Source organism: Patagioenas fasciata, chromosome 17, assembly GCF_037038585.1.
Source record: "Patagioenas fasciata isolate bPatFas1 chromosome 17, bPatFas1.hap1, whole genome shotgun sequence".
Lineage (NCBI taxonomy): Eukaryota > Metazoa > Chordata > Aves > Columbiformes > Columbidae > Patagioenas > Patagioenas fasciata.
The window spans coordinates 9,802,675-9,828,278 of NC_092536.1; the positions used below are offsets into that span (position 1 = coordinate 9,802,675).

General features: G+C 44.1%; 1 protein-coding gene across 5 annotated transcripts; it reads left to right on the plus strand.

Moving 5' to 3' along the window:
• Nucleotides 1-500: 500 nt before the first annotated feature.
• PATZ1 (POZ/BTB and AT hook containing zinc finger 1) lies at nucleotides 501-23,719 on the plus strand. 5 transcript variants are annotated; one of them, XM_065851366.2, is made up of 6 exons: nucleotides 516-1,980; nucleotides 4,250-4,313; nucleotides 7,555-7,626; nucleotides 10,657-10,828; nucleotides 16,965-17,102; nucleotides 18,994-23,719. In XM_065851366.2, the coding sequence occupies exons 1-6, from the start codon at nucleotides 698-700 to the stop codon at nucleotides 19,410-19,412; spliced, it is 2,148 nt and encodes a 715-aa protein (XP_065707438.1). In that variant the 5' UTR covers nucleotides 516-697; the 3' UTR covers nucleotides 19,413-23,719. The 5 variants fall into 5 exon arrangements, with proteins under 5 accessions (XP_065707440.1, XP_065707443.1, XP_065707442.1 ...); XM_065851368.2 differs by lacking the exon at nucleotides 16,965-17,102 and having other exon boundaries at nucleotides 501-1,980; XM_065851371.2 differs by lacking the exon at nucleotides 7,555-7,626 and having other exon boundaries at nucleotides 505-1,980; nucleotides 17,030-17,102; nucleotides 18,994-19,169.
• The last annotated feature ends 1,885 nt before the right edge of the window (nucleotides 23,720-25,604 follow it).

A 25,604-nucleotide genomic window follows, 5' to 3' on the forward strand; every position in this document is an offset into this window, starting at 1 on the left:
TGGCTGCTCTTGCATTGGCGGATGCGGGGAGGGAGGGGGGCAGGAAGCGGGGGGGCAGGGGGAGCCCGAGTGGCTGGAGGGGGGGTCTCTATGAATAGGGTGGGGGTCTTCTCGGCCAAAGAAGAGAGGAAAGTTTGCGGCGCCGGTGGTGCGGGTGCGGCGAAGCGGGCGGGGCCGGGACCGGAGCCGGCGGCGGCGGCGCTTGGTCGGGGAGCAGGAGCCGGGGGGCCCCCGCTGGATTTTTGTAGGGGGGGTGGTATCGCCCCCTCCTTCTCCTCCCCCCAGGGGTGAAAGTGCAAGAGGAAGTGCAGCCGCTGCCATCTTTCCTCCGCTCCAAACACACAGGGACGGACGGAGCCGGCAGCCCGGAGCCGCCGCCGCCGGAGCCCCCTCCCTCCCGCTCGCCGCAGCCGCGCCGCGCACGCCCGTTCCCGCGGCGGCCTCCGCGGCCGCAGCGCCTCGTGGCGGCCGGGCCCGGGCGAAGCTCGCGCGCCGGCGGCCGCGGCGGCCCCGCGCGGCGCGCGCCCCTCCGCCGCCCGAGCCTTTTGTCTCTCCCCCCGCGAGCCCCTCGCGCCGTGCAGGGAGCGCCGCGCGCGCCGCCGGCCCGGGCAGGGGCGGGGAGCAGGAGGCGGCGCGCGCCGCCGGGCGGCCTGAGAGCGCGCGCCCCCTGCGGGCGCCAGCGGGGCGGCGCAGCCCCATGGAGCGGGTGAGCGAGGCCGCCGCGTGCGGCCCCTCGGCGGGCTGCTACACGTACCAGGTGAGCCGGCACAGCGCCGACATGCTGCACAGCCTCAACCAGCAGCGCAAGAACGGCGGCCGCTTCTGCGACGTGCTCCTGCGGGTGGGCGACGAGAGCTTCCCGGCGCACCGCGCGGTGCTGGCCGCCTGCAGCGAGTACTTCGAGTCGGTGTTCAGCGCGCAGCTGGGCGACGGGGCAGGTGGCGGCGGCGCGGAGGGGGGCGCGGCGGAGGCGGCGGCGGCCGGCGGGGCCGCGGCGGTGGCCGGCGGGGCCGCCGGGGGCGGGCGGGAGCTGGAGATGCACACCATCAGCTCCAAGGTGTTCGGAGACATCCTGGACTTCGCCTACACGTCGCGCATCGTGGTGCGGCTGGAGAGCTTCCCGGAGCTCATGACGGCCGCCAAGTTCCTGCTGATGCGCTCCGTGATCGACATCTGCCAGGAGGTCATCAAGCAGTCCAACGTGCAGATCCTCGTGCCCCCCACGCGCCCCGACATTATGCTCTTCCGGCCGGGGGCCGCCGACCTCGGCTTCCCTCTCGACATGACCAACGGCGCCACGTTGGCGCCCAATGGCAACGGCATCGCTGGCATGCCTGAAGACGAGGCCGCGCGGGCTGCGCTCACGGCCGCCCAGTCCTCCCTGCCTGTTCTGCAGGGCGTGGACCGCCTGCCCATGGTGGCAGGACCTCTGTCCCCACCACTGCTGGCCTCTCCCTTCCAGAATGTTGCTGCTAGTGCCCCCACTTTAAGTACCAAGAGGGGCAGAGGGCGTCCCCGTAAAGCCAATCTCTTGGACTCCATGATGTTTGGTACCCCGGGGGGCTTGCGAGAGGCTGGTATCCTGCCTTGTGGCCTCTGTGGGAAAGTGTTTACGGATGCTAATCGTCTTCGGCAGCATGAGGCTCAACACGGGGTGACAAGCTTACAGCTGGGCTACATAGACATCCCACCCCCAAGACTGGGTGAAAACGGTGTCCCTGGTCAGGATGACCCCGACGCGCCCCGGAAAAGAAGCAGGACGAGGAAACAGGTGGCCTGTGAGATCTGTGGCAAGATTTTTCGGGACGTGTACCACCTGAATCGGCACAAGCTGTCGCACTCTGGCGAGAAGCCTTACTCTTGTCCGGTGTGTGGTTTACGGTTCAAGCGGAAAGACAGGATGTCCTATCACGTTCGATCTCACGATGGCTCTGTGGGAAAGCCCTACATCTGCCAGAGCTGTGGAAAAGGCTTTTCCAGGTAAGAGAGCACTTATGAGGACCATAGACGCAAACGGACACCTAGGAAGTCTTCCTATCCATTGGGAAACAAAACCAATTCGTACTTAGGGTAGTTTGGCCGTTCCGTTTTAAAATGTCTCGAGAAATGAGACTTCAGTCATTTCCGCTGGGATGCTATTCCACAGTCTCTTGAAAGGGTTTAAGTAATTAAGTAATTAAGACTCAGAACTGGGAGTCAGCTGGGTTCTGGGTAACATTCCCAGCCTTGTCCCAGGCTTGGTGTCTGCGTGTCCTTGGGCAGATCAGCTGGTCTCTCCCTCGAATGGCTCTTCTGTGAAATGGGGTTTGGATTAATTACCCAGCTCGCCCACGTGTCTTGAGACTGCTGGCTTGCAGGTAGTTTGAAGGTGCTGTTGAAGTGCAAAATATTAATACATCTCAAGAGTATTATTTTCCTCGTATCCATTTTAAATTTTCTTTTTCTTAACTTCCCTTCATTTCTCTTAGTTCGTAATGTTTTTTATCACCCAAATGTGAAGGAAGAGGTGAGATTTCAAAGGCTGCAGCATCAAGTATCTTTTAATACATGATCTTTGTGTCCTTTGGGTTTACATCCTTCTGAAGGGGATCCTGTTTCTGCCCTGCAACATACGTAAGATCTGTGCATTTAATGTTGCTGCTTTTCTGTTGTTGCTGTTTGTGGGAGTTGATTTAATAACTAGTTTGGTACACGTAGTCATGTTAGCAGTGTTTTATAGTCTGAGTTAATGAATTTGAAACTTTTTCGGAAGTTTGACGCTCGCTTTGAGAGTAACTGCAGTGGGGGGCGGGGGACGCGCACACTCGTGTTACTTTCCTAGCAGCAGTCCGGTTCCTAAAGCAGTCGATTTGCTCTAACAGGAGGGAAGGAATCGAGATAAGAGAACAAATCAAAAGGCTACCAGGGCTAGGATTGTCCAGCTATATAAACTCATCAATAGTTAGGGGTCCTTCATAAGGACGGCAAATTCAGTGATGGAAAGTCATAAAACGAAGATTTCATCTGCAGCTAGAAGTGGAAGTATTTCTCTTACTATAGTGCTACTGGGGATCATCTGGCGATTTTTATTAAAGATTTCTGCTGTTGCTGTGTGAGAGGATTTTGTCAACAAAGGAAAGATACATGTTGAGTTCTCGTTTTTCCCACTAAGTTAAGGTGAGCAGGCAGGAATGCTGTTACGAAAGTAAACAACAAAAATGTCTTCACGTCTTTGTCAAATCAAAGTATGAATGAGAAGCAGAGGCTCTTTAAGTTTCCGTGTCAGCCGTAGGAGCAGCCAAGGGAGGCTGGAGGCGCGATGTGTTATTTTAGTATCCTCTCCATTCAGCAGCGCAGCGCATGAGGGTGCTGGGCTAGAGGTGCCTCCCAGGACCCCCAACCAGTCATTCCGGTTACACCGCTCCAGCCCACTTGCTGGAGCACCGGGTTTTAAGAGCCCGAGTGCAAAGCTCGGTCTATTTTCTGTCCCCGGTGCGTGAATTCCATCCCGCGCCCTCTCATTGGCGCAGCTGGAAACTTGGGGGAGGGGAGGGCGAGGAACTTGTTTCCAAGCAGTTTTGGCCTCATACAATGAAAAGCTTTCTTGCCACTAGGAGAAACTCCCACCAAGAGAAATCTGCAGCTATTCAGTCCTCACTTCTTCAAAGTAGGCTTAACTGATTGCGAAGAATGGTCTTTTTTCCAGTAATAATTTGCTCTTCCATTGCACCTTCTCGTTGGTACCTTCAGAGCGCTGTATTTGTACCAGTGCAGTTTCCCTACCAAGTTGTGAGTTAGGACAGTATTTTTGCATCTTGCTGGTGTAAAACGTGTCACAGCAACAGAGTTTAAAGTCAGTCTTTTTGCACAGAGGCACTTAACGTTGGCTTCTTACATCGGTGTTTGGGAGACAAACCAAAAGGGTCTGGTTTTCAAGTATTCAGCAACTGTAAATGAAAGCGCCCCGATTGTCAAGATCTAAATAGGATTTTGGGAGGATCATGCAGGCTTGAAAATTGTAGCTTGTATTTCCTGTTTTCACTGATCGTTCAGTCATAATTTCTTCCTGAGAATATTAGCAATTTGGAGAGGATACTTGTCAAGGTAGAGTCCCAGCTGCTGGTGATCCGCTTCTTGCAAAGTTAAATATCACTGCATTATAATAGATCCACCACTGGGATCTTTTTTTTCTTTTATTATTTTTTTGTTAAAACGGTAAGTTTATGGTTAGTATTTGTTTTAAGTGTGCTTATGTGTATTTTCTTTTAAGGCCAGACCACTTGAATGGACACATCAAACAGGTGCATACCTCAGAGAGACCTCACAAGTGTCAGGTAGGAGCTGGAGGGGCTTAGACTGATGTGTGGGTCATCTTTGGCATTGCGTTTATGTGTGCAGACATTTATCAGTAAAAATCCCATGTATGTACGCGTTGGGATAAATGTTTGTTGATAACAGTGTTAACAGTGACAGCTGCTTTACATCCCTTCAGCTTTGGTCCTCCTGTCTCCCTCCCCTCTGCCAGATGTTCTTCCCTCCTGCTCATCCCGGTCTCACCCTGGGTCTCTTACCATCTTGGCCCTGGGCTTAGAATCAGTGGCACAGATGATTCCTTCAAACCCCCTTCTTTTATTTTTTAATTGCAGTTGTTGCCAGCAGGAGGCTCCAAAGCTGACTTAATTTTTTTTAGAATAATTTCAAATAAAATTGGTAAATGATCATAACTTGCCAAGATACTCTTTTTTATCATGTAGCCTTCAGAACATTGCACTGAGCAAAATTGGAAGCTTTTTTGTATCCCAGGGACAATACAGATAAAGCACCACAGTATCCTTTGTAATACTATGTCATAATGTATATAGTTTTTTACAGTTAATAAATTGTTCCTTAGGGTTTGGAAGATCAAATCAAGAAAGAAGTTCTGCAATTCAAATGTAGAGAGATTTAAAAGGTGCCTGGAAGTGTTAATTAAAACAAAAGTTGAGGATCAGCTTCCACTGTCGCCCACGGCCTTCCCAGAGCTGTTGGGCGAACTTCTAAAATGTTTATTGGGCAAACAGTCTCCATGCTTGGTCTGTGCAGAAAGATCCACTTAAAGAAAGTTGAAGCAAGATCATTTTCATTTTCTTTGAAGACAGTGAAAGTTAGAGGATTTTTGTTCTTCTAAATTTTTTAACCACATTTGCTGAACCCGAACGACTGCTGCCTCCTGATTTGTGGGGGTTTTTCCCCATCTCTTGACACATCTCCTATATTTCCTCCAAATTTTGAGGCTTTCGAAGCATTCTGCAGCTTTAATAATCCAGTGAACAGTTTTTCAGGCATATGGAGCCATCTAAAGGTTTCTGTTGACCTCCATATGACTTGTGGGAGCACCTTTGAAAATCAGGCCATAGAGCCTTCACATTGATTTAACTGCATATCCTTTATAAAGCCTTAAATTGGTTTAAGCTTCTTAAGATGGTTTAGGGGGTTATAGATTTACATTGGAAAACTGCACTCATGAAAAGACTTCATAATTTGGGGATAGCAAGGGATCCAGGTGGATGGACTGAAGATCATAGAATCGTTCAGGTTGGAAAGGACCTTTAAGATGATCAAGTCCAACTGTTAACCCAACACTGCCAAGTCCACGATGACTGCAGTTTTTTCCATGAGCGTGTATTCACGTGCAGGTACAACAACGAATGTTTAGGTCCCGACACAAACAGAAACTCCTCAGTCTTTAGCCAATTGATATCAAGGTTACTGAATGTACACAGTTCATGAATAATGTTGATAGATATGAATTGTCCTTTACCAGCTGATACCTGATAATTTTTCAGAGTTTGCTGATTGATTTAAGAATACTAAATATAAACTCTGTAACTGTGAATCAGGAGATAGCACTAAGAGCTAGAAAGTAAAGAAATATGGAAGCTAAGGCTGTACAGCCAAGCTCAGCTTTATCTCTTCGCACGTATGTATTGTGTGATAGTAATTTCTAAGAACAGTCTTTCTCGTTGTGTGGTGTTTAAAATGCCATAATACGTTATGTACTGTTGATTTCAGTTAAAAGGTGTAGGCTGTAAGTTACAAGCATGAGGACAGAGCTGAAGTTGTCATTCAGGCTGGGCTTGTTCTTGATTTTGATGGCTTAACCTTGCAAAGTTAATTTTTCATTAATCCAAAGGTGTAAAAAATTTGTTAAAGAGCTGTCTTGTGTCTTTACAAGAATACTTTGTAATATCCTGTCAGATCTGTAAAGTCATCTTAAATATGCATGGATCTGATATACATGGTACAAACCATGGAAGGGATGCTGTCACATTTAAAATTTGTTTCAAATCTGAAAGCTGATGTATAAATTGATAAAGTTCTCCTTGCGATTACGATAACATAATCGTCAGTAACGCTTCTGTTCCATGACGTGTATCTAAACACACAGTCTGGCCGCCAAGAAGGAAGCTTAATATTGACATGTTGTTTCCCCATTTTCCATTCTCCTTTTCCATTGATTTTGGTTGGCAAATTAACTCCCCATGCAAGTAACCTGAACAGCGTTGAGCATCCTTTTCAAATCTGTTGAATTCCTGTTGAAAAGTCCTGTTATTGTCATGCCTTGTCTATGTTTACTGCAAACGAGAAGTACTCTGTCAGTAAACAGAAAAGCTTTCCAGAATCCTCTGTCATAAACAAAATCCACTGGCTATTTACCCAAGCCCTCCTGTATCTTTGCAAACCAGTGGATGTGCAATGTTTTGCTGCTGTTGCTTCACAGTGCATTTTGGACTGCCAGCAGAGAAGCGTGAAGGTGTCACCCCAGCTTTGGAATCGGTGCAATGAGACTGTGAGAAGCAGGACAATTGCAAGCTGAACATCACTGGAACAGCTATAGTTTTTGGTGCTCAGCATGCAATTCTGCTCTCATCTCCCTACAGTAATGGTTGTGTTTCACAGATCATTGTAAAACTATCCTGAGTTCCAGCCTCTGTAGCACCTGATGCCAAAGACCCGATTCCAGCTTAGTTTTACTATTAAAATAGCCTCAGAATAGGGAAGGCATCCACATGGCCCAGGCAGCTGAGAAGTGGGATCCAAGAAGTTGCTTTGGTGTCCAGACAAGACAACAAATGGCACTCGGGATCTTTCCCCCTGCACTTGTTGCACTGGTGATTTGCTTTTTAAATGTATATTTTTTTAATCTGACAGTTGAGTTCTGGATGTAGGAGAAGGGGTAAGTCAGTTCTCTGGCCGTAATGGGATGGGGTGAAGCCGGGTTGTCGCTTTTGAGTGTATGAAGTTAGGGTGCAGTTTGGGAGGAAAGGGATGTCTGGAAATCTGTGGACATGAAAGAACAAGGGGAGGATCTGGAAGTTTGCTTCTTCTCAGAGACAAGAGACAAGTTGTTCTTCTGGCAATTTAAATAAAAAGATAAAAATTCAGGTTAAGTTAAAGCACGGCTTTTGAAAAATAAAAATATCTATTCATTTAAGTAGACCTAAATTGGCATCCCGAGTCCAGTGCTTTTCCCATTGATTTCAATGCAGAATGAGTTTCTTCCTGTCCTAATTTCTCTTACTTCCTGCCTATTAGCAGGAAAATGGCAGCGACCATGGAATAAGCTCAGAGACATCCACATCCATAGAAAAGTTGAAACTTCAAGAGGTATTTCTTAAACAATGTTTTTTAAACTTTATATATATATTCTTTTTGATCTATTAATATACCTGAGAAATGTTTGATAGGAAAACACTGAAGAGTTTTCTTCTATGATTAACAATTAATGATAAATACTTAGCCCTCGTTTAGCACTTCACATCTTTTGTAAAATAAAACTTTTTTTTTCTCTATACCTTTTATAAGTATTAACTATTTGAATATTAACTTTGGGGTTTTCTTTAAATCTAGTCCTGTCTCCCATTGTTATGATTCAGCTAAACTGGTTCTTGCTTTCTTCACTGGACTTTATTTTTTTAAGCTTCTTCACAGATATATTTACTATATAGCTTATCCAAAGGTGAACTTTGCACAACTCAGCAGCAAAGAATGAAAAATCAAACATAGAAATTATTATATTGCCTTTTGACTTAAGTTCAATATGGGACAGATACGGTTTCAGTGTTGGCATCCCTGTATTTATGTGGTTTGTCTCTGGTCTGCTTCACCAACTAATGCACTCCCAATGCTTTTGTTTGGACGCTTACTGTGGCTCAGTATTTTTAGACTTATTGATGATCACAGAATCACAGAATGAACTGGGTTGGAAAAGCCCTCAGAGATCATCCAGTCCAACCCTTGGTCCAACTCCAGTCCATTGACCAGATCATGGCACTAAGTGCCATGTCCAGTCTCAGTTTAAAAACCTCCAGGGCCGGTGAGTCCAGCACCTCCCTGGGCAGCCATTCCAATGCTGACCACTCTCTCTGCACAGAATTGCTTTCTAATCTCCAGCCTCAATTTCCCCTGGCAGAGTTGAAGCCCATGCCCCCTTGTCCTATTGCTGACTGCCTGGGAGAAGAGCCCAATCCCCCCTGGCTAGAACTGCCCTTCAGGTGGTTCTAGAGAGTGCTGAGCTCACCTCAAAGCCTCCTCTGCTCCAGACTGAACAAGCCCAGCTCCCTCAGCCTCTCCCCATAGGGCTTGTGTTCAAGTCCCTTCCCCAGTCTTGTTGCTCTTCTCTGGACCCGCTCCAGCACTTCAATCTCTTTCCTGAGCTGAGGGGCCCAGAACTGAACGCAATACTCCAGGTGTGGCCTCACCAATGCAGAGCACAGGGGAAGGATCACTGCCCTTGTCCTGCTGGCCACGCTATTTTTGATACAGGGCAGGACACCATTGGCCTTCTTGGCCACCTGGGCACACTGTTGGCTCATGTTGAGCTTCCTGTCAATCAGTACCCCCAGGTCCCTTTCTGCCTGACTGCAGGATCTCTGACTGATGGATCTCTTGGCTGTCATCTTTGATTTTCTAGTCATGTATGTATAGTGGATACCCAACAGAGTGATTAGTAGCAGTGCTGGAATCATGCCTTTAATGAGTGTTCACCTCCAAGAACATTTTAGCAAGTGAAAGCTGCACCCGTTTTGCTCAGTGCTGTGTACTGAGATTTCAAATTAAGATAAATCTTTCATGTTCAAGAACTCGCCTCTTCACTACTTGTCATTTACGAATCTTTTTTCTGGTGAGCTCAGTTAAACTGTATTGCAGAAATCCGGACAATTTTACTGTTGTCTTTTGAAGCGGTTTAAGTCCCGATCCTCCGAGGTGCCCAGTGTGGTGCTTGCAGCAGAGTAGCCTCGGCTCTCTGGAGTTCACTGTACTGCAGCATCTCCGGGGACCAAACGAGTGTAAAGCCTGTTGAAATCGATAGGTACTTTTCAGCTACCTTCAAGGTTTTTTTATTAACCTCTTGATTAACTAAATTATATATGATTATATGGGTTATCTTCTTCTGTATTATCAATTTAACTTTTTTGAAGTTTTAATTTTGTGATTTTTATTAGGATTGTTACTTTAACAAGTCTGTGTTGAAACAGTTGTTTAATTACACAGCAATACCTGAAAAGACAGAATATATCCAGTTCCCAAGTCACTTGATAGTATAATCTCTTGTGGCATTCTGGTTATACATCTTAAAACTGCATTATTTTATGTAAAGGTGGTATGAACAAAATACTATACACACTTTAAGGTCACTGTTGCCCGCTTGGTCTGATCGTTCTAATGTATGTTTGCTTTTGTTTTTCCTCTTGCACTCGTGAGCGATGGTTTCAGACTATACCTTTAGTGGCTTGTCCGGTGTACTGCTGGTGGTTTGTTTTCCTCCAGGTGTTAGGGGCAGACAAGCCTTGCAGAGCTGGCCAGCCGCTGTAGCAGGCTGTGTACGTGCATGCCTGCCGAGTGCTGCAATTAGAAAAACAGGAGGGACCTTTCCCTCATCCTATGGATTACATCTGGGAAGTGGGCAAGTAGAATCAGTATAATGCAAAATCAAGCTTGTTTCATGCTAGTAAGTGGAATATGAGACCTTGATCGGGGTAAGTTATAAACAGATCACAGTGTCATGCAGTTATTTTGATACCTGCTCACTTCTGAGGCTTCACTTCTACAATTTGTCTGCACTGCTATTGTGGATACCAGGATGGCTCTTTTACTGTCTTTTGTCAGATTCTCATCCCAGCCAGTTCTCTGATGCTTTATTTGTGTGTCTTCATATTCCAAAGGGATTCTGTGTACTGAAGTTAGATTGATCAGATCAAAGAGTAAAATTTAGGAAGATGACAGAGAGGACATTTTGGGTGGTCAAAAGTGATTCTAATGGCTCAGTGAAATGGCAGAATTGACTGTAAATGGAATGAAGTGGCTCATGCTGTTCCTTTTATTTAATATTACTTAAAGTTTTAGTATCTTCATCCTCAAAGAGGAGCTAAGGCAACTCTGTCTTGGTTTAAATTTTACTGTTTATAGTATATTAGAGCTGTTTTCTTGCTTTCTTGTTTCTTTGGGGTAGTAACATCACATCTTGTATGTTGGTGATCTGAATTTTTTATTTATGGGGAAATGGCTTGTGCATCATGTCATTTGTATGTTTGCACAGGGTCTAAGGTATTTACTCTGAAGAATACTAAATGTGTTCAACAATATTGGTGCTTTTAGCAGAGTGGATGAGTCACATGGTTCTCATTATACCTGCAGACCTGTAACGCTTCCTTTGCCACTCGGGACCGCCTGCGCTCACACCTTGCATGTCACGAGGACAAAGTTCCGTGCCAGGTGTGTGGGAAGTACTTGCGAGCAGCGTATATGGCAGATCATTTGAAGAAACATAGTGAAGGACCAAGCAATTTCTGCACTATCTGTAACCGAGGTAACGAAGAAACTATTGTTTTATTTCAATGGGATGGGATAGCGGCTGAGGGAAGCTGTAGGGCTGCGTGACTCTGTCTGCAACAGGAGGAGGTTATACCATATGTGTGTAGGTATTGTTTGGTTTTCTTATTGAATGCTAAACCTTGAAACTGATGGAGCTATAGGTCTGGCCTTTTTACATGGCTGACAGTTCCTGAAGAATCTCAGTTAAATCTGAAGCAAATTGCTTATAGACAGTTTTCAGAATTTTATTTGCTAAATAGCCCGATCCCTACAAAATAACTGTGATATATTGCCTTGCCACTATTCACTCTGCACTTTTTTTCTATCCCTAGTTAGACTTGAGTCCTTGTGTTCAGTTTGGAAGAAGACTCTTTGAAATACACACTAAGTTGAAATTCATAGGCTTTACATAAAAACCCTACATTATATTATCAGTCTTGCTTAACCTCCTGGTGCAGCAGTAGAGCCAAGCTGCTTCTCCTTCTTAACCCAATAAATTGCTTTGTGTTAACATACATTTCTAAAAGAAATTTTGTAAAGAGCACTAGAAGCGTGCTTTATTTATACAAATACAGGTTTTCATAGGATAATAGAATACCTCAAGTTGGAAGGGACTCCTAAAGATCGTCAAGTCCAACTCCCTGCTCCTTGCAGGACCACCTATAAACTGAACCAAATGACTAAGAGTTTTTGAAACTTTTTCATCCGTTTGTGGTGCTCTTCACTTGGAGAGAGTTATAAATTTAGGCTTTTTGGGATGTAAGCCAAGCTGGATAAATAATTTTGACTTCTTAGTGTTTTATTTTCCTGAGTGATTAATACACAACCTCAAAATATATTGTTGGCTCACACAGGCGTACATACCTAAAGAAGCGTAGGAAGAGGTTGCTGCTGTGGTTTGGGATCTTGTTTTTTCTGATGAGTCATTTTTTCATGATGTGTGTTCCTTTTCTAATTTAAGAGAGGTGAAATATTTGGAGAGAATAAAGTTGTTCTGTATTTAATATGAGGACTGCGCAGAGACCTTTGGATGACTAGGAGCTGATGAATAATGAGAGACATTAAATTGCAAGGGAAGTATTTGCAGTAGGTGAACTGTCTGTTAGATCCTGAAAGTGACGTTAACAATTTGAGCAGAAAAGGCATCTGGGTTGGAAATGTTCAGATTCTGAAGCTCCAGGTAGATGGTAGGGAATGAAGCTTGGTCTCTTTTCCAGCTGAAGGCCTATGTTCTGAAAAACAGCCTAAGCTTATCCCGATTCTTTTTGTGGTAACAACGTGTAAGACGCTATCCTGGTGCTATCGTGCTCTGCTTCAGGTGGACGTGATGCCAAACAAACTCATATGGGTTGGGAAGAATTGTGTTGTTTCCAAGACTTGTCAGCTTGATTTTCAACTGAACTACCACTGGATGTCACTGCAGCTCTTTTGAAATGCAGCCAGCATGACAAAGATCTAGCGTCCAAACAATGAAGCGACTAAATGGCTTATTCGTATTTTACAGGTTTAAATGTACAGTGGAAATTTATTTAAAATACACACTTCTCTGTAGAAGGATAGGGAACCTATTGCACAGCAAACTCTAAGCAGCTACTTTCTTCTTACAGTTTGTGTATTTCATGTGCTGCCAGAATTTAGTCTGCTGTGAATTTCAGTTTACATCAGCACTTAGAAAATGTAATTAATCTGGTGAATTATTGTTAAATATTTACCCAGTGTTAAAATTCATAGGGAAGCGAAGTTACAGACTGGATTTGTCAGACAACGGTGTTATGGACTCATTGATACATGCTGTGAATTTTGTTCATAGATTATGATCCATGACAGGAGAATTTATAAGCCAGAGTGTTCTAGAATCAAATCACAATGTTTGTTGGTTTAGATAGATCTATTTTAAATTGTAGACCCTGGCAAGATGAAGTATAGTGGAAAATTTCTGGATTAGAACCATCTGTTCGATAGGCCCCGGTGCATTCGGAAGCTGCGCTGTCCCCTCGGCTGCACTTGCGCCGCGGCCATGGCGCTTTGCGATGGGATTTTGGCTTATTCTTCCCTCAGCTAATGTGCTGGTGTGTTTCTGAAGTGGAACTTAGCTAGTGCTTGATGTAGTAATTGCCAAACAAAAATGCTCAAGCTGCGTGTAGAGAGAACTTTGGATGCTGACCCACCAAAAGAAAAGAAATATGAAAAGGTGACTCTTGCACAGCTAAACATATCCTAGTGTTAAAGATAGAGCTTAGAACCCTTCAGTTTATCCCATCAGAGGGAGGGCTTTTCCCTGGAACTTAATCAGGTGTCTCACGTTCTTTTAAAGGTTCGGTGGGTTTGGGAGATGGGGAGCTCAGTACCAGACCGGGTGTCACACGTGTGCCCGTTGCCTGATTTAGTTATTTTATGAAATGGTAGTGTTATAGCCAAAAGTTACCATCTGTGATTTGAGGTTTTTTCCAGGTTATTCCCTTACTTAGGGTCTTTACGCTTAGAATAGTTATGGGAGCGGTTAAATCTTGCTAAATCGGGGAAGCTGTTCAATGGGTTTTTTTTGTGTTTTTTTTTTTTAAGAACTCTAAAATGTGCTTATGAAAACTAATCCTCACTTCTTCAGACAAATTCTCTTTAATCAGTTCAAATAAAAAAGACCTGCTCCTGCCTCGTTATGTAATCTTCTGTTACCATCCTTAGGAACTTGTTTTACTTGTGTGGGCTTTTTCAAAGAATTAAAGAGATGAATGACTTTGGCAAGTCTAGAACCGGTACCTTTTAATAACATGTGCAGCTCAGAAGATTCATTTTCTGCTTCAGACGTACACATTGTTTGTTTCACAGAAATCAAATGAGTTAGGAGAACGGTAAATACTCCAATCACAAGATAGATGGCATTCTTTTTAATGGTAAGATGAATTCTGGTGTGTATCATGGTGGATTCAAAGTTGAGTAAAGCAAGACACACTGTCCAGATGTTCCAGCTAAATCACAGAATCCCAGAATGTCACGGGTTGTAAGGGCCCTGGAAAGCTCACCCAGTGCAATCCCCCCATGGAGCAGGAACACCCAGCTGAGGTTCCACAGGAAGGTGTCCAGGCGGGTTTGAATGTCTGCAGAGAAGGAGACTCCACAACCCCCCTGGGCAGCCTGGAACAGGCTCTGTCACCCTCACTGAGAAGAAGTTTCTTCTCAAATTTAAGTGGAACCTCTTGTGTTCCAGTTTGAACTCATTACCCCTTGTCCTATCGTTGGTTGTCACTGAGAAGAGCCTGGCTCCATCCTCCTGACACTCACCCTTTCTATATCTGTAACCATGAATGAGGTCACCCCTCAGTCTCCTCTTCTCCAAGCTCCAGAGCCCCAGCTCCCTCAGCCTTTCCTCACACGGGAGATGCTCCACTCCCTTCAGCATCTTTGTTGCCCTGCACTGGACTCTCTCCAGCAGTTCCCTGTCCTTCTGGAACTGAGGGGCCACAACTGGACACAATATTCCAGGTGTGGTCTCACCAGGGCAGAGCAGAGGGGAAGAAGAACCTCTCTGACCTACTGACCACCCCCTTCTAATATCCTAATTAGAATTTTTGAAAAAGGAGCATCCTACAGTTATTCTGCAGTGTGTCTCCCTATAGATGTTACCTAAGAGATCAAGGGGTAGATCCCGCTTACATAAAGCTGATCATTTCCTCTCTGTGCATGTTTTTAATGTTGATTCCTCTGGTATGAAGAAATACTCAGCTCTGCAAAGCTGAGATATGTGTATGGGTAAAGCAATAAATGCTTCTTTGAAAAACACTGCCACTTATCCTCTGCATTAGCCTGACTTTGTTTTAAAAGAAATTTTTAAAGGTAACTGATTATTGTCTATGAATCCCCCATCTTCCTAGGACAGGCATTCATAATTAAGGTCTGGTGGGGGCAAAAAGAGGGCAGTGCTAAGTGCTTTAAAAAAATAGGATAAAAGCAAACAAATCTCACTTCCCTGTGAAGCATTTGGCATTCTACTGCTCTGATGGAAGTTGGTGACTCACACGTTCATCTGCCAAGTGCAGAAAGGGGAGCTAACATACTTTGCAGGCAGTTTTTGTTATATAAAACAATGTACTCTACAAATAGAATTGCAGACTTCAGAAAAAATAGTGTGTAGCAGAGATTACAACTTCAGATTTTCCTGTGTCAACAGCAGTATAGAAAAACACTGAATACCTGCATGTAGCCCCTTTTTAATGGTTGGCGGTGGGATTTTAATGCATTGCTACATCAAGAGGCTCATCTCAGCGTGCATGTGGCTGTTAGAAAGATGTATGAAACAAGGGAAGTACCTGTAGTTGGAAGTATCACCGTTATATCTGTGCATTGTGTCCTTTATCAAACACTGGTTCTGTCTGTGTCCACAGTGGATTTTTTGGCCCAGTGAGATATTCAGTACAGCATTGTGCTTCTGAGAGTAGGTCTTGCACTGTTTTGGAGGGTAATATCCTTTTAATTCCCTGGATGAGTTGGCCCAGGTGATTCTGCTCTATTGAATTGCGAGAGTCCTATGTTCTTGGTTTCTTCAATTGTGATATATCTACTTTTCTGTGCTTTTTATCTTCAGCTTAGGGGTCGAGAGCAGCTCTCTTGTTCGTTCTCAGCAACCCGCCCTTTTCCCCTTCAGCAGGTTGCTGTGGAGCTCCCTCTTGCTCAGCTGGTCCTGTGTATATATTTCTTTACAAGCCCTGAATGCTCTTTGATCCTGGCTTTGAAGAGGAGTCTGAGCACAGGGAATTCTAGGGTAAAGCCACATTCATTATTAACTTCAGCACCTGAAACTAACAGCTGCTGTCAGAAAATTCACCCGAGAGACGCGTTCCAGTATTGACTTTACATCCTTCTTAGTATAGTGTTATATATCATCAGATGGAAATGTGGTTATATCCCTATAAAAATGGCTTTCCAGTAGGATATCTATTCATATTTAAGTGAAGCATTAGTATGAAAGTTCTCTTGTAAGGGCCTGTGCTGTAAATGCTATATTGGTTTAAAAATATCTAGGTCTTGGGTTTTCTTTACCCAAAAAGGTAACCTGCGTAACCTGGAACTCGGTGACAGTGAAGCGTGTGTTGTGTTCTCACGTTAAAGTGTTTCTAACGTGAAGGTTCCATAATTTTCAGTTCAAAATGTATTAGACAATTAAGGTGGTTGTTGATAAGCTTATCCATCTAGGTAGTCTTTAAAACTCTGTCCTCCTTGTGCCTTGTGTATGGTCCAAATGTATAAGTACTAGTTGCAAATCTTATCAAATCTGAATTTAAAAGCATTCCAAAATATGTGAGATAATGTATTGCGTTAAAGGAAAAGGCTGTAATTGTGAGACTTCGAAAATGATTTTAAAACACGTGCACAAACGTAAAAAATTGCTCTGTTTAGAAATCAGTTGTTTGAAATACATGGGTTTTAATTTAAGTGGTTTGGGCTTACAGATCAGAGCTAGGTAGAAATACTGATGTTGTTGTTGTTAACTGCAGACAAAATATGAGCTTTAGTATGTTTTTTTAAAACTCAGGATGAGCCATATGGGCAAAATGTTTTTCAAAAATTACTATAGAACAGAATTGTATGCCTTAAAAACTCAGTGGTTTTAGCTTTCTTCCTTCTAGGAGTCACAATGAATGCTAGCAACATAAGGGGAAGCACACTAAGTACCAAAGAGGGGTGTTACTAAATGGCATTCCTTCAAATCTTAACAATAAATAATTTGAACTGGTTTCCAAAGTATTATCAGACAATGAAGCCATTTTGTGTTAATATAAATAAACCAGCACAAGAGCTGTGATGAGACATGGGTGCCTTTTTGGATCATGTCTCTTCTGCCCTTTTCTTCCGGGAAGTCTCATGTCATCTGTTAGGTTCACTTACACGGGATTTGTTTCTCAAGGAGGCTGTTCTTTCATCATGACTTCCAAAAAGCAAATGAAGTCTGATGAAAGGTATTAATTGCCTGATTATGTCTAGAAATCCTACGTGAGCATGTTGTAGGTAACCAGAAATGAAGGCTGTATAATGGCAACTTTGTAATAGGGAATGGGAGCGAGAGAATTGAAAGAGCAGGGAAGGCAGATGTGTGTCTTTGATGGTGGCAGGATCTCATCTTCTTTTATCTTGTTTAGGTTTCTCCTCTGCCTCCTACTTAAAGGTCCATGTTAAAACCCACCACGGTGTTCCCCTTCCCCAGGTCTCCAGGCACCAGGAGTCCATCCCGAATGGGGGAGCAGCGTTCCACTGCGTCAGGACCTATGGCATCAAAGGCAAGAGACTCGCTGCTCTGCACCTTGCTGCTCTGGGCAGAACCTTGTGGTGTGGGGTGTCGGGCTGGGCACGAGAAAGGGGAGGGTGTCAGGGAATCCACGGACCCACCGTAGTCCCCCACACGAGGAAGATAGTGGAGAGAAGCTTAGGGAGACGCAGAGAAATCACACAGCGTGAGGTGGCATGTAATACCTGTCCAGGGACAGCCCGTTAATAAGTCTGGGAGAAGGAGATGGGCACATAAGGGTCTGTGAATTTTTGGCAGCTTCGTTGATTTTAGAGATGGAAAAAGCCATGTTAGTTCATCTTGACCATCTTCCTAGGAGCAAGTCAGTGTGAATGTTGCCTGAGGGGTGCAGATCCTGGCGGTTCATTAGTCCCGCTGTACTTGAGTCGCACGTCAGTCAAACCGTGTTTCTGGTGACGGAAGGGAGAGCTGCAGAAGGCAGTTCGTTAGCTTCCTTGAGTGGTGGAAGTAATATTCATCCCCAGGTTGATGAGGAGCCATGCAACTGTCTGTAGTTAAATTTACACTCTCTAAAGCTGTTGTTGGGGAGGAGATGTAGAGGGTGATAATAGTACTGGGTTTTTTGTTTGTTTTGTAACCTACATGTAAACTCTGTGAAAAAATAAATACTCTTTAGCTATTCTTACAATAATATATATAACTTCTGAATATGTAAAGCTGTGTGTTAATCTGTGTAGAAGCTTTTTGCTTCTTGCTTTGAGCTGTCAGTATTCCTGGTGAAGCTGAAACATCAGAAAATTCTTCAAAACCGCGGCTGTCCCAAAAAGTTCTGGTTTTCCTTGCCCAGGGGAACACAAAGTTAATCAAAGGGTTAATCAAACTCTGTGCCAGTGGAAAGCTACAGTTGTGTAAGTGTATTTCTGTTGAGGTCCTAATAGAGTTACTACAGCAGCCCCTTGGTTCGGGGTGGTGTGCTGACTTAACAAGAGATTTACTCCAGCTCAGCGGTGTATTGATTTCATGCGTATCCTGTTTGGTTTGTAATGCTGAGTCCAGAGCAAATCTGTCTTTTGGGTTGTGCCAAGTGGTTCTTTGGTCTTTTAGAGTTAATAGTAGATACAGCTTATTTGTATTCAGAGGCTTGTTTGGGAAGTACGTCTGGGTTTCCCACGCTCATTCATATGTGCTGAGCAGAAAGTGTGGACAGGCTTTGTTGGCGTTCTGCCAGCGGAGAACGGGGAACACTCCAAACATACCAATGGCCCTGCCAGGATCTCTATCCAAATGACTTAGTGTCCCTAACCTCTCTCCTGTTTCACACTACAGTATTTAAAGATGGAACAATTTTAGATTATGAAGTTCACTTCTAACGGCATTGCACTTAACTTGGAAAAAAGCGTTTCTCAAAACTAAATGGCGTTGTACTTTTAAAATTGCGGTAGCTTACTGCTGTTTTGCTGAGTATTTCCAGGTTTCTTCGCATCTTGCTGCTGCCTCTTGTACTTCATTAGACTTCTAGGCTCTCCCTCGAAGTATCAGCAGTATTTCAGAAGTGTGGGAGTGAATTGTACAGTTAAAATCTCATCATTAGGTCCATCCTTCTGTAGTGACTGAGGTATAAACATTACGAGACATCTTTGGGATTAAAAGAAGTATTATATAAACTAGAGACCCATTACGGCTGCATTCAGTATCGTGACAAATCCATAGTAAAAACATGGATGTTGCTCTGGTAGCAGCCCACTGGCTTGTAAAGAGGACCTATGGTCAAGGGCTTTAGAGGATGAGGGCTTGCAGTGTGTGGTTCTGTCGTGTCTGTAATGAAATCAGGTGGTAACCAATATCATCTATTTGGATGCATGTTAAATAATTTTGGGGGGAGATAAGATTCTGAAAACTTCTCTCTTTTCTTTTTCCCATAGAAGGCCAGAAATGTTCGCATTCGGACCCGATTGAGAGTTCTGATTCATACGGAGACCTCTCTGACACCAGTGACCTCAAGACTCCTGAGAAACAGAGCACCAATGGGTCCTTCTCGTGTGACATGGCAGTCAGCAAAAACAAAATGGAGACGGAAGCAGAGAAGAAGTACCCTTGCCCTGAGTGTGGCAGCTTTTTCAGATCAAAATCTTATCTGAACAAACACATACAGAAAGTTCATGTCAGGGCCCTCGGTGGCCCGTTGGGGGACCTGGGTCCTGCTCTGGGATCCCCCTTTTCACCCCAGCAGAACATGTCTCTCCTGGAGTCGTTTGGGTTTCAGATTGTCCAGTCAGCATTTGCGTCATCCCTTGTGGATCCGGAGGTCGACCAGCAACCGATGGGGCCAGAGGGGAAATGAGAGCGGTTTGCTCTTTACAAAGCAAAGCAGCAGTCTGGCTATAATGATAAGATGATGTGGATGAAAGAGGAAATAATGAAATTTGGTTCTGTAGCTGAAAATTTTTTATTCATTTTAGCTTCCCTCATTGTCTCATGCCTTCCCCACCTTGAAACCTTCACTAGGGAGACGGAGAAAATGCTTCCTAGCTGATAAATTACAGAAGATGGTGACCTTGAGTAGGAGACGTGACCTAAAACACCAAATGGAGCTTTAGAGGCTGCTGCTGGTGTTTCATCATGATCTTCTAGAATAAGCAGAAGTTGCCAGCTCTGATCTGAGAATTAGACAGTTGTAGTGACCGAGGCTACAGCTACGGCTGCAGGGAGCTCTGCTTCTGTTCTCTCTATTCCCCGCCTTCCCTAACCCACCCACCCCAGAAAAACAGTAAGTTTTAAAAACAGACCCATTATTGACCCATTATTGAATATAACATGAAGTAAAATGCCCCGTGGTACCTAGCAGGTTACAATGCAGTTGTCTTTTTAAAACCAGAAAAATTTAAAGAAGGTGAAAGAATTCGAACCCCTTCTGCCATTTGTGAGGCTGTGAGTGCTGCAGCAGGACTGAACTGCTGAGAAAAATCACCATTCAGAACAGGTTGTTTTTCTTACTTTTAACCATTAAACTTGCTGTCAGGTTTTAATTCTCTATTATTATTATTTTAGGACCTGTTGTAGTGAATTGCTACTGAAAAGCCAGTCTAAGGCGATACACAGAGCACTCTTAAAGCAGCAGTCACATTAGGGTTAGTATTAATTTTTTTTTTAGATGTACCATAATTAATAACTTGGCTAGTTGGTTGTTTAAGTCTATGAAAGAAATAGTTTTATGATTAAAAAAAAAAAAGGAAGGAAGAATCCCATTGCAGTCTGGTTGACTGGTGCTCATTTTCCATGTGGGGACCTAGGGTATAAACACGATCAGCTATCGGGTTAACACTATGTACCGCTGACTTGTTTAGTGTGAATAAACCCAGGGGTTCACAGAGTGATTTTGGTTTAATTGGATTGGACTCTATTAAAGAAGTTAGTACGTTACTTTGCATCCCCTCGTTTTGTCTGGTTTTTGAGCAATTTAGCCACCTGTCCAAAAGGTGTGCAGACGAGAACCAGTAAATAAGACATTTTTCCCTCTCTACACTGTACCGTGTTCTCAGTGACCTGGGTTTTTTTGGCTACAGTCATGCTCTCCTGATCTGCTTCTAGTCAGGTTTGCAAAAGCCGGTTTTACTCCTTTCTTTTCCAAAGCAGAAGGTTTCTACTATAAGAGATGGGAATTGCAAACAGCATATCTCTGATAGAGTTGATTACAAAATGCAAAGTTGGGCTCTAGGCTGTTGGAGGTTCCATTTAATCTGAAAATACCACTTGTGCAGAAGTAATGTCCTTTCTCAGTCCTCCTTCTCCTCCCATGTAATTTGTCAAGGTCTTTCTGTACCAAATCCAGGTGTAAATGTTGTGTAATTAACACAGGGTTAGGAGTTAGGAATACTCTGAGTTATAATTATGGTTCTGCTGTTGATGCTCAAGGTCACATAGGACAGTTCACTGAATTAATTCATTTCCCATCTGTGAAAAGTTTTCTCACAATTTTTGAGAGTTAACGAGGAAAGGTTTAAGCAGTGATTTGGTGAACTACATTGCTATGTGTACTGAATATTTCTGGAAAGGCTGCTCTGAAGAGCCCAGGGCCCACACCAAACTTGCGTTCTATGAAACAGTCGCTTTCTCCATCATCAGTGCGGTGCTGGGGCAGGACAGACCGGCTCAGAGCAGGTCCTGCCTCCTGTGCTGGAGATGCGAACATAGCCAGACGCTGCCGTTGTGCCACGAATTGCGTTGTTCAGGTGCTCCTAATCCAAACCCGGCCGCTTACGCACAACTGAATTAAGAAACATTCCCGGTTCTTTTTTATGTTACAATTATAGAGCCTTTTGTAAGTATATGGATTTTGGAGTGATGTTCTAAATTCTACAGATTTGAAAGCCCCAGCTTCTCTCGTGTAAGAAGCTGCTTTTTTGTACTTGCTCTCGACTATTATAAACCAAGGATGAATAATCAATGGCTTTCTCTTTATAGCACCAGCACTTTCTAAATTGAGAGCATGTTGCAGTGGACTTGATGTTTTGCTATAAATCTGTGTTGGGAGACTGAAGGACGTGTTCTTCTCCATTCATCTTCCCCAGAATCCCTGGAATAGGTGTGAGTCTCATTTAAAAGGGAAGAAAAAACCACAAGCAAAAACCCACTATCCATCTTTAAACTAAAGCTTCATGGAATTGCTATTGCTGTGCTGGTAAGCTTACCTGGCAAGTAGAAACAGGACATTTTGGAAAGGTAGCAAAACATCTTACACATCTTAGACCATGATGAGACAACCTTGTAAGCTGCCAAGCAGCTCAAGATGGAGCAGGCTTTCCAGTCAGTGTAATAATTCGCTGCCATTAGAAAAACAACTGCAGTCACTCTGATTTACTAATAGCTCATATTTAAGCCACCTTGAGAATTTTTGTTGAATTGAGGCTATATTCTGAAAGATAGAAGAAGTTTGTGTCCCCAGTGTTCCTATATGCACTCCAGGAGGGGTCCTAGTCATAAAATTCAACTCCGAAAGCCAAGTTCAGATTATAGGATATTTTCATCCTATATTTAGCTCCGCTGATTTTAGTCTGACTAGTGGGTTGAATTTTGGCAATGCGTATCAGAATTTAATTTGACCTGATGAACAAATGAAAAGCCTTGAACTGAAAAGGAAGCCTTCTAAAACACGAACCGTGCATTTTGCTTGTCAAAGAAAATGCTTACTAAGTTGTCATGAGCACATTGAAAGCTGCTTACCTCTCAGTCTAGTGGACAGGGAAACAATTAGGCAGGAAGTTAACAATCCTGAAATGGCAGTTCTAGATCATCCCAGTGCATATGGGAGAGATTTGCACCAGCGCAAGAGCCCCGTGCAGACCAGTGCCAGCAGTAGTCTGGGCAGATCTTTAGCAGTGGAGTGTTTGCAGAGCTTTTTGCTTGTTTGGAGGCACATCGTTCTGTTCTGGATACTAATTTAACCTACGTGCAAATTCTTTATATTCTGTACTTTGGGAAATGTCTGCTTCTCATGGAACAGAAAACAGATCCAAGCAGAAAACTCAGCCTCATAAGTTCAGAGTTGAAAGGGAAACACTTAATGTGCACTGAGCTGCGACCTCACTTAACTTGTTTCTATGACATTTTTAATTGGCATTTCAGTGTATAGATGATAGTTCTCATTTTGGGCCAGCCCTCCGTTCCTTATTATCTTCTTTGGTGGGACTCCAGTCGGCGCTGAGTCAGTGCATTCCTCTGCCAAGACGGCAACTGCAGTTCATACAAATGTTGATAATCAGAGTTGTAGTATTTCTTTTTATGGTAGGAGTCCTTAAAGCCCTCAGCTGGGGCTCAGCCCCTCGTGTATTGGGTTTGATGGAAACATCTTCAGCGACTTAAAATCTAAACATTAAAGACAGACAAAAAAGGAATATATGTGTATAGGTGAATGAGTGACATAAGGACTAAAAACTGTTTGCATGCATGCCTAAGTGTTGTGATGAATGTAGGGGTACAGACTTTTCCTCAGGCTTCTTTTGTTGCCTGAATTTATCTTTATGCACTGTTAATCCACAACAAATGCAAGGTAAATCAATTTGATGTGAATTTATTCCTTACTGAGTTAAGTGACGTTCCTTTGCATTTGCGGTGCGCTAGATGTGTGCAGACGGGCGCGCTGGTGCGGCTCACCTGATGCACGGTGATGCGGTGCGCCTGAGCTCTCAGTCTGAAGTGATTTGCCCGTGGTGACATGGGATATTGATAGCAGAACCAGAAATTGAACACAGATTTTTCCTTCTCTCAATCCAGTGCCTTAAATGTAGTAGGGCAAAGTATTATGTGTTGGGGAGGGATGATTGTTTTGGTTTGGTTTTTAAAGCCTAGATGGTGTGGAGTTGGTCTGCCTACCAATCTTCTGAATAATTCAAATGCCCAGTCACAATTTGAGACCTCTTTGAGTGCCAGTGACTTAGGGAATATTTGTTATTTCCCATGTATTCCCTGAAATTATTGTTCCTCCCTCCACTGCTGTCAGCAGTAAGAATGACTTGAATAGAAGAGCTGTGTAACTGAATGTCTATCTAACTCAACTAATTGAATTGATAGTGTGAAAGCTAACCTAGATTTTGTAGGCTCTGTTGTAACTTTAGTGTCTTGTTTTTTTCACTAAATCTTTGTTTCTAGAAATCAGTATCTGAATTTGTCTTGAGTCTGGAGTGGGGTCCCACTTTCAGCTTTAATTTTTTGTTAAGGTGCTTGCTTGAGGAAGTAGATGCCAAAGTAAACTTCACAGGACTTCAGTGTTGGAAGAATGGATGGGGAGCAAGAGCTCTCTTTGGGTTTCATGAGAGATAAATGGACAAAGTATAAAAACAGCTACCAAAATTTTAAATAACGAAACAGGAAAGGCTTTTCTTTATCACCCACAAAAACAATCAGGTATTTTCAATTGTTCAGCATGGCAGAAACTCTGGGAGCAAGTGCCAAACAAAACCACGGAATGTGATTGCTTTTTCAGCATTATGAATATACCTTAACAGCATTATGGATATTTTAATGTAAATTAAGCCAGCTTTGTACCATTCACCTTTTGTCTGGGCCCAGCACCTGAGTTTTAATTGAACATAAGCTTACAGTGCATCTCTGAGCTTATGCTCTCAGTTCCACCCCAAGAGACAAAACAAATGAGCAAAGAGGGGAAAAAAAATGGAAAACTGAAAAGGGAAAACAGATTCTGGATGATTCCCGTGTCTCCTGAGAGAGTCCCATGTTTTTATCCTGAACATCCTTTTCAAAACAAGATCCTTCAGCTGTTGTGGATGAGCCTGTGGGAGCAGCTGGCGTTGAGCCCGGCCTGCTGCTCTGTGTCCCTGCGAGAAGGCGGCAGCGTGTTGGGCACTGGGGCTGCAGCCCGAGGCGCCTTCTCTGGCTCAGCACCACCGGCGCCGTGTCGTTCTGCCTGCTCCTTCACCCAGCCCCGTGGCAGCCTGTGTGCAGCTCTGCAAGCAACCCTGTTAGCTATTAAACCAGAGAACTATTTGGCTAAAAAGTAATTAAAAAACCTTGGGAATAGTTATGTGACATAACTGCAGAGTGGTGCAGAACAGGAGCAGGAAGCCTGGCCATGAGGGGTTGTGGTGATGGCTGGAACAGTTGAAGCATGTTGGTGGAAAACCACAGCTGTTTGCTCTGTGGTAGGGGATAATGACTGCCTGTTTGTAAAGAATTAGCACCTAGTGTCGTTTGTAGCCTCTTCCTGTGATTCGTTCCCATCTAATGAGGTGATGAGAACCCTTGGGTAAAAATGTTTCAAGATCTGATTGACTGGCCAAATCGTGCTGCGCAGTCCTGGTGCAGAACTCTGCTACAAGCGCTTGGCCTCAGACATAACGCAAAGTTAAACATTTGGCCACGTTTTTCCTGCAAGGTGAAATATTTAAATTAATGTAAAGGCTGCCTGGCACTATTGATTTGCTCTCAGGGTTTATGTGAATAAAACTTTTCCTGGGTGGCCTCTCTGCTTGTACTGCAGCTCTGGAGACGTGGAAGTGCTCTGAGCTGAGATGTGCTGAAGGGAGGAGGTAACTGGTGTCTCACTGGTGTTTCAGTGGCTTCCTCCCAGCTCCTGGGTTCCATGTGGACCTCGGGGTCACCTCATGCAGCCCCTGGCAGCCATCGATGCTCTTGAGCTTGCTGCAGTCCCATAGTGAGCTTGGGTAAGTGCTTTTACAAAGAATCAGTCTCATGCTTGCTAATAGCTTTTTGGCTGCGGTGCCTTCTCCAGGCAATTTTTACAAGCCCTCTGCAAAGTTGTCAGACTGACTGCTGGCTCTTAAATGATCAACCAAGCCTTGTTCTTGGGCTCACAATTTCTCTTCGGTACTGTTGTAATTGGAAAGTTTGCTGCGATGAGTGCAAATACACGATGTAAGAGAGAAAGTAAAAGGCTGTTCTCAGATGTCCTGTAGAGTGAACAACTGAAACGTGAGTGTGGGATGAGCCAGGAAAACTGGCCTTTTTCCCTGGCTGCGCGCCGTTTGGAAGAGACAGTGCCTTGGAAGGGAAGGAGCAG

What these genes read in the sequence shown, in the direction of transcription:
- PATZ1 (XM_065851366.2), top strand. Translation starts at nt 698, where the DNA reads ATGGAGCGGGTGAGCGAGGCCGCCGCGTGCGGCCCCTCGGCGGGCTGC. An exon ending in AAAAGTTGAAACTTCAAGAG is followed by an intron (nt 7,627 to 10,656) that starts GTATTTCTTAAA and finishes TTATACCTGCAG; the next exon opens with ACCTGTAACGCTTCCTTTGC. An exon ending in CAGGACCTATGGCATCAAAG is followed by an intron (nt 17,103 to 18,993) that starts GCAAGAGACTCG and finishes TTTTTCCCATAG; the next exon opens with AAGGCCAGAAATGTTCGCAT.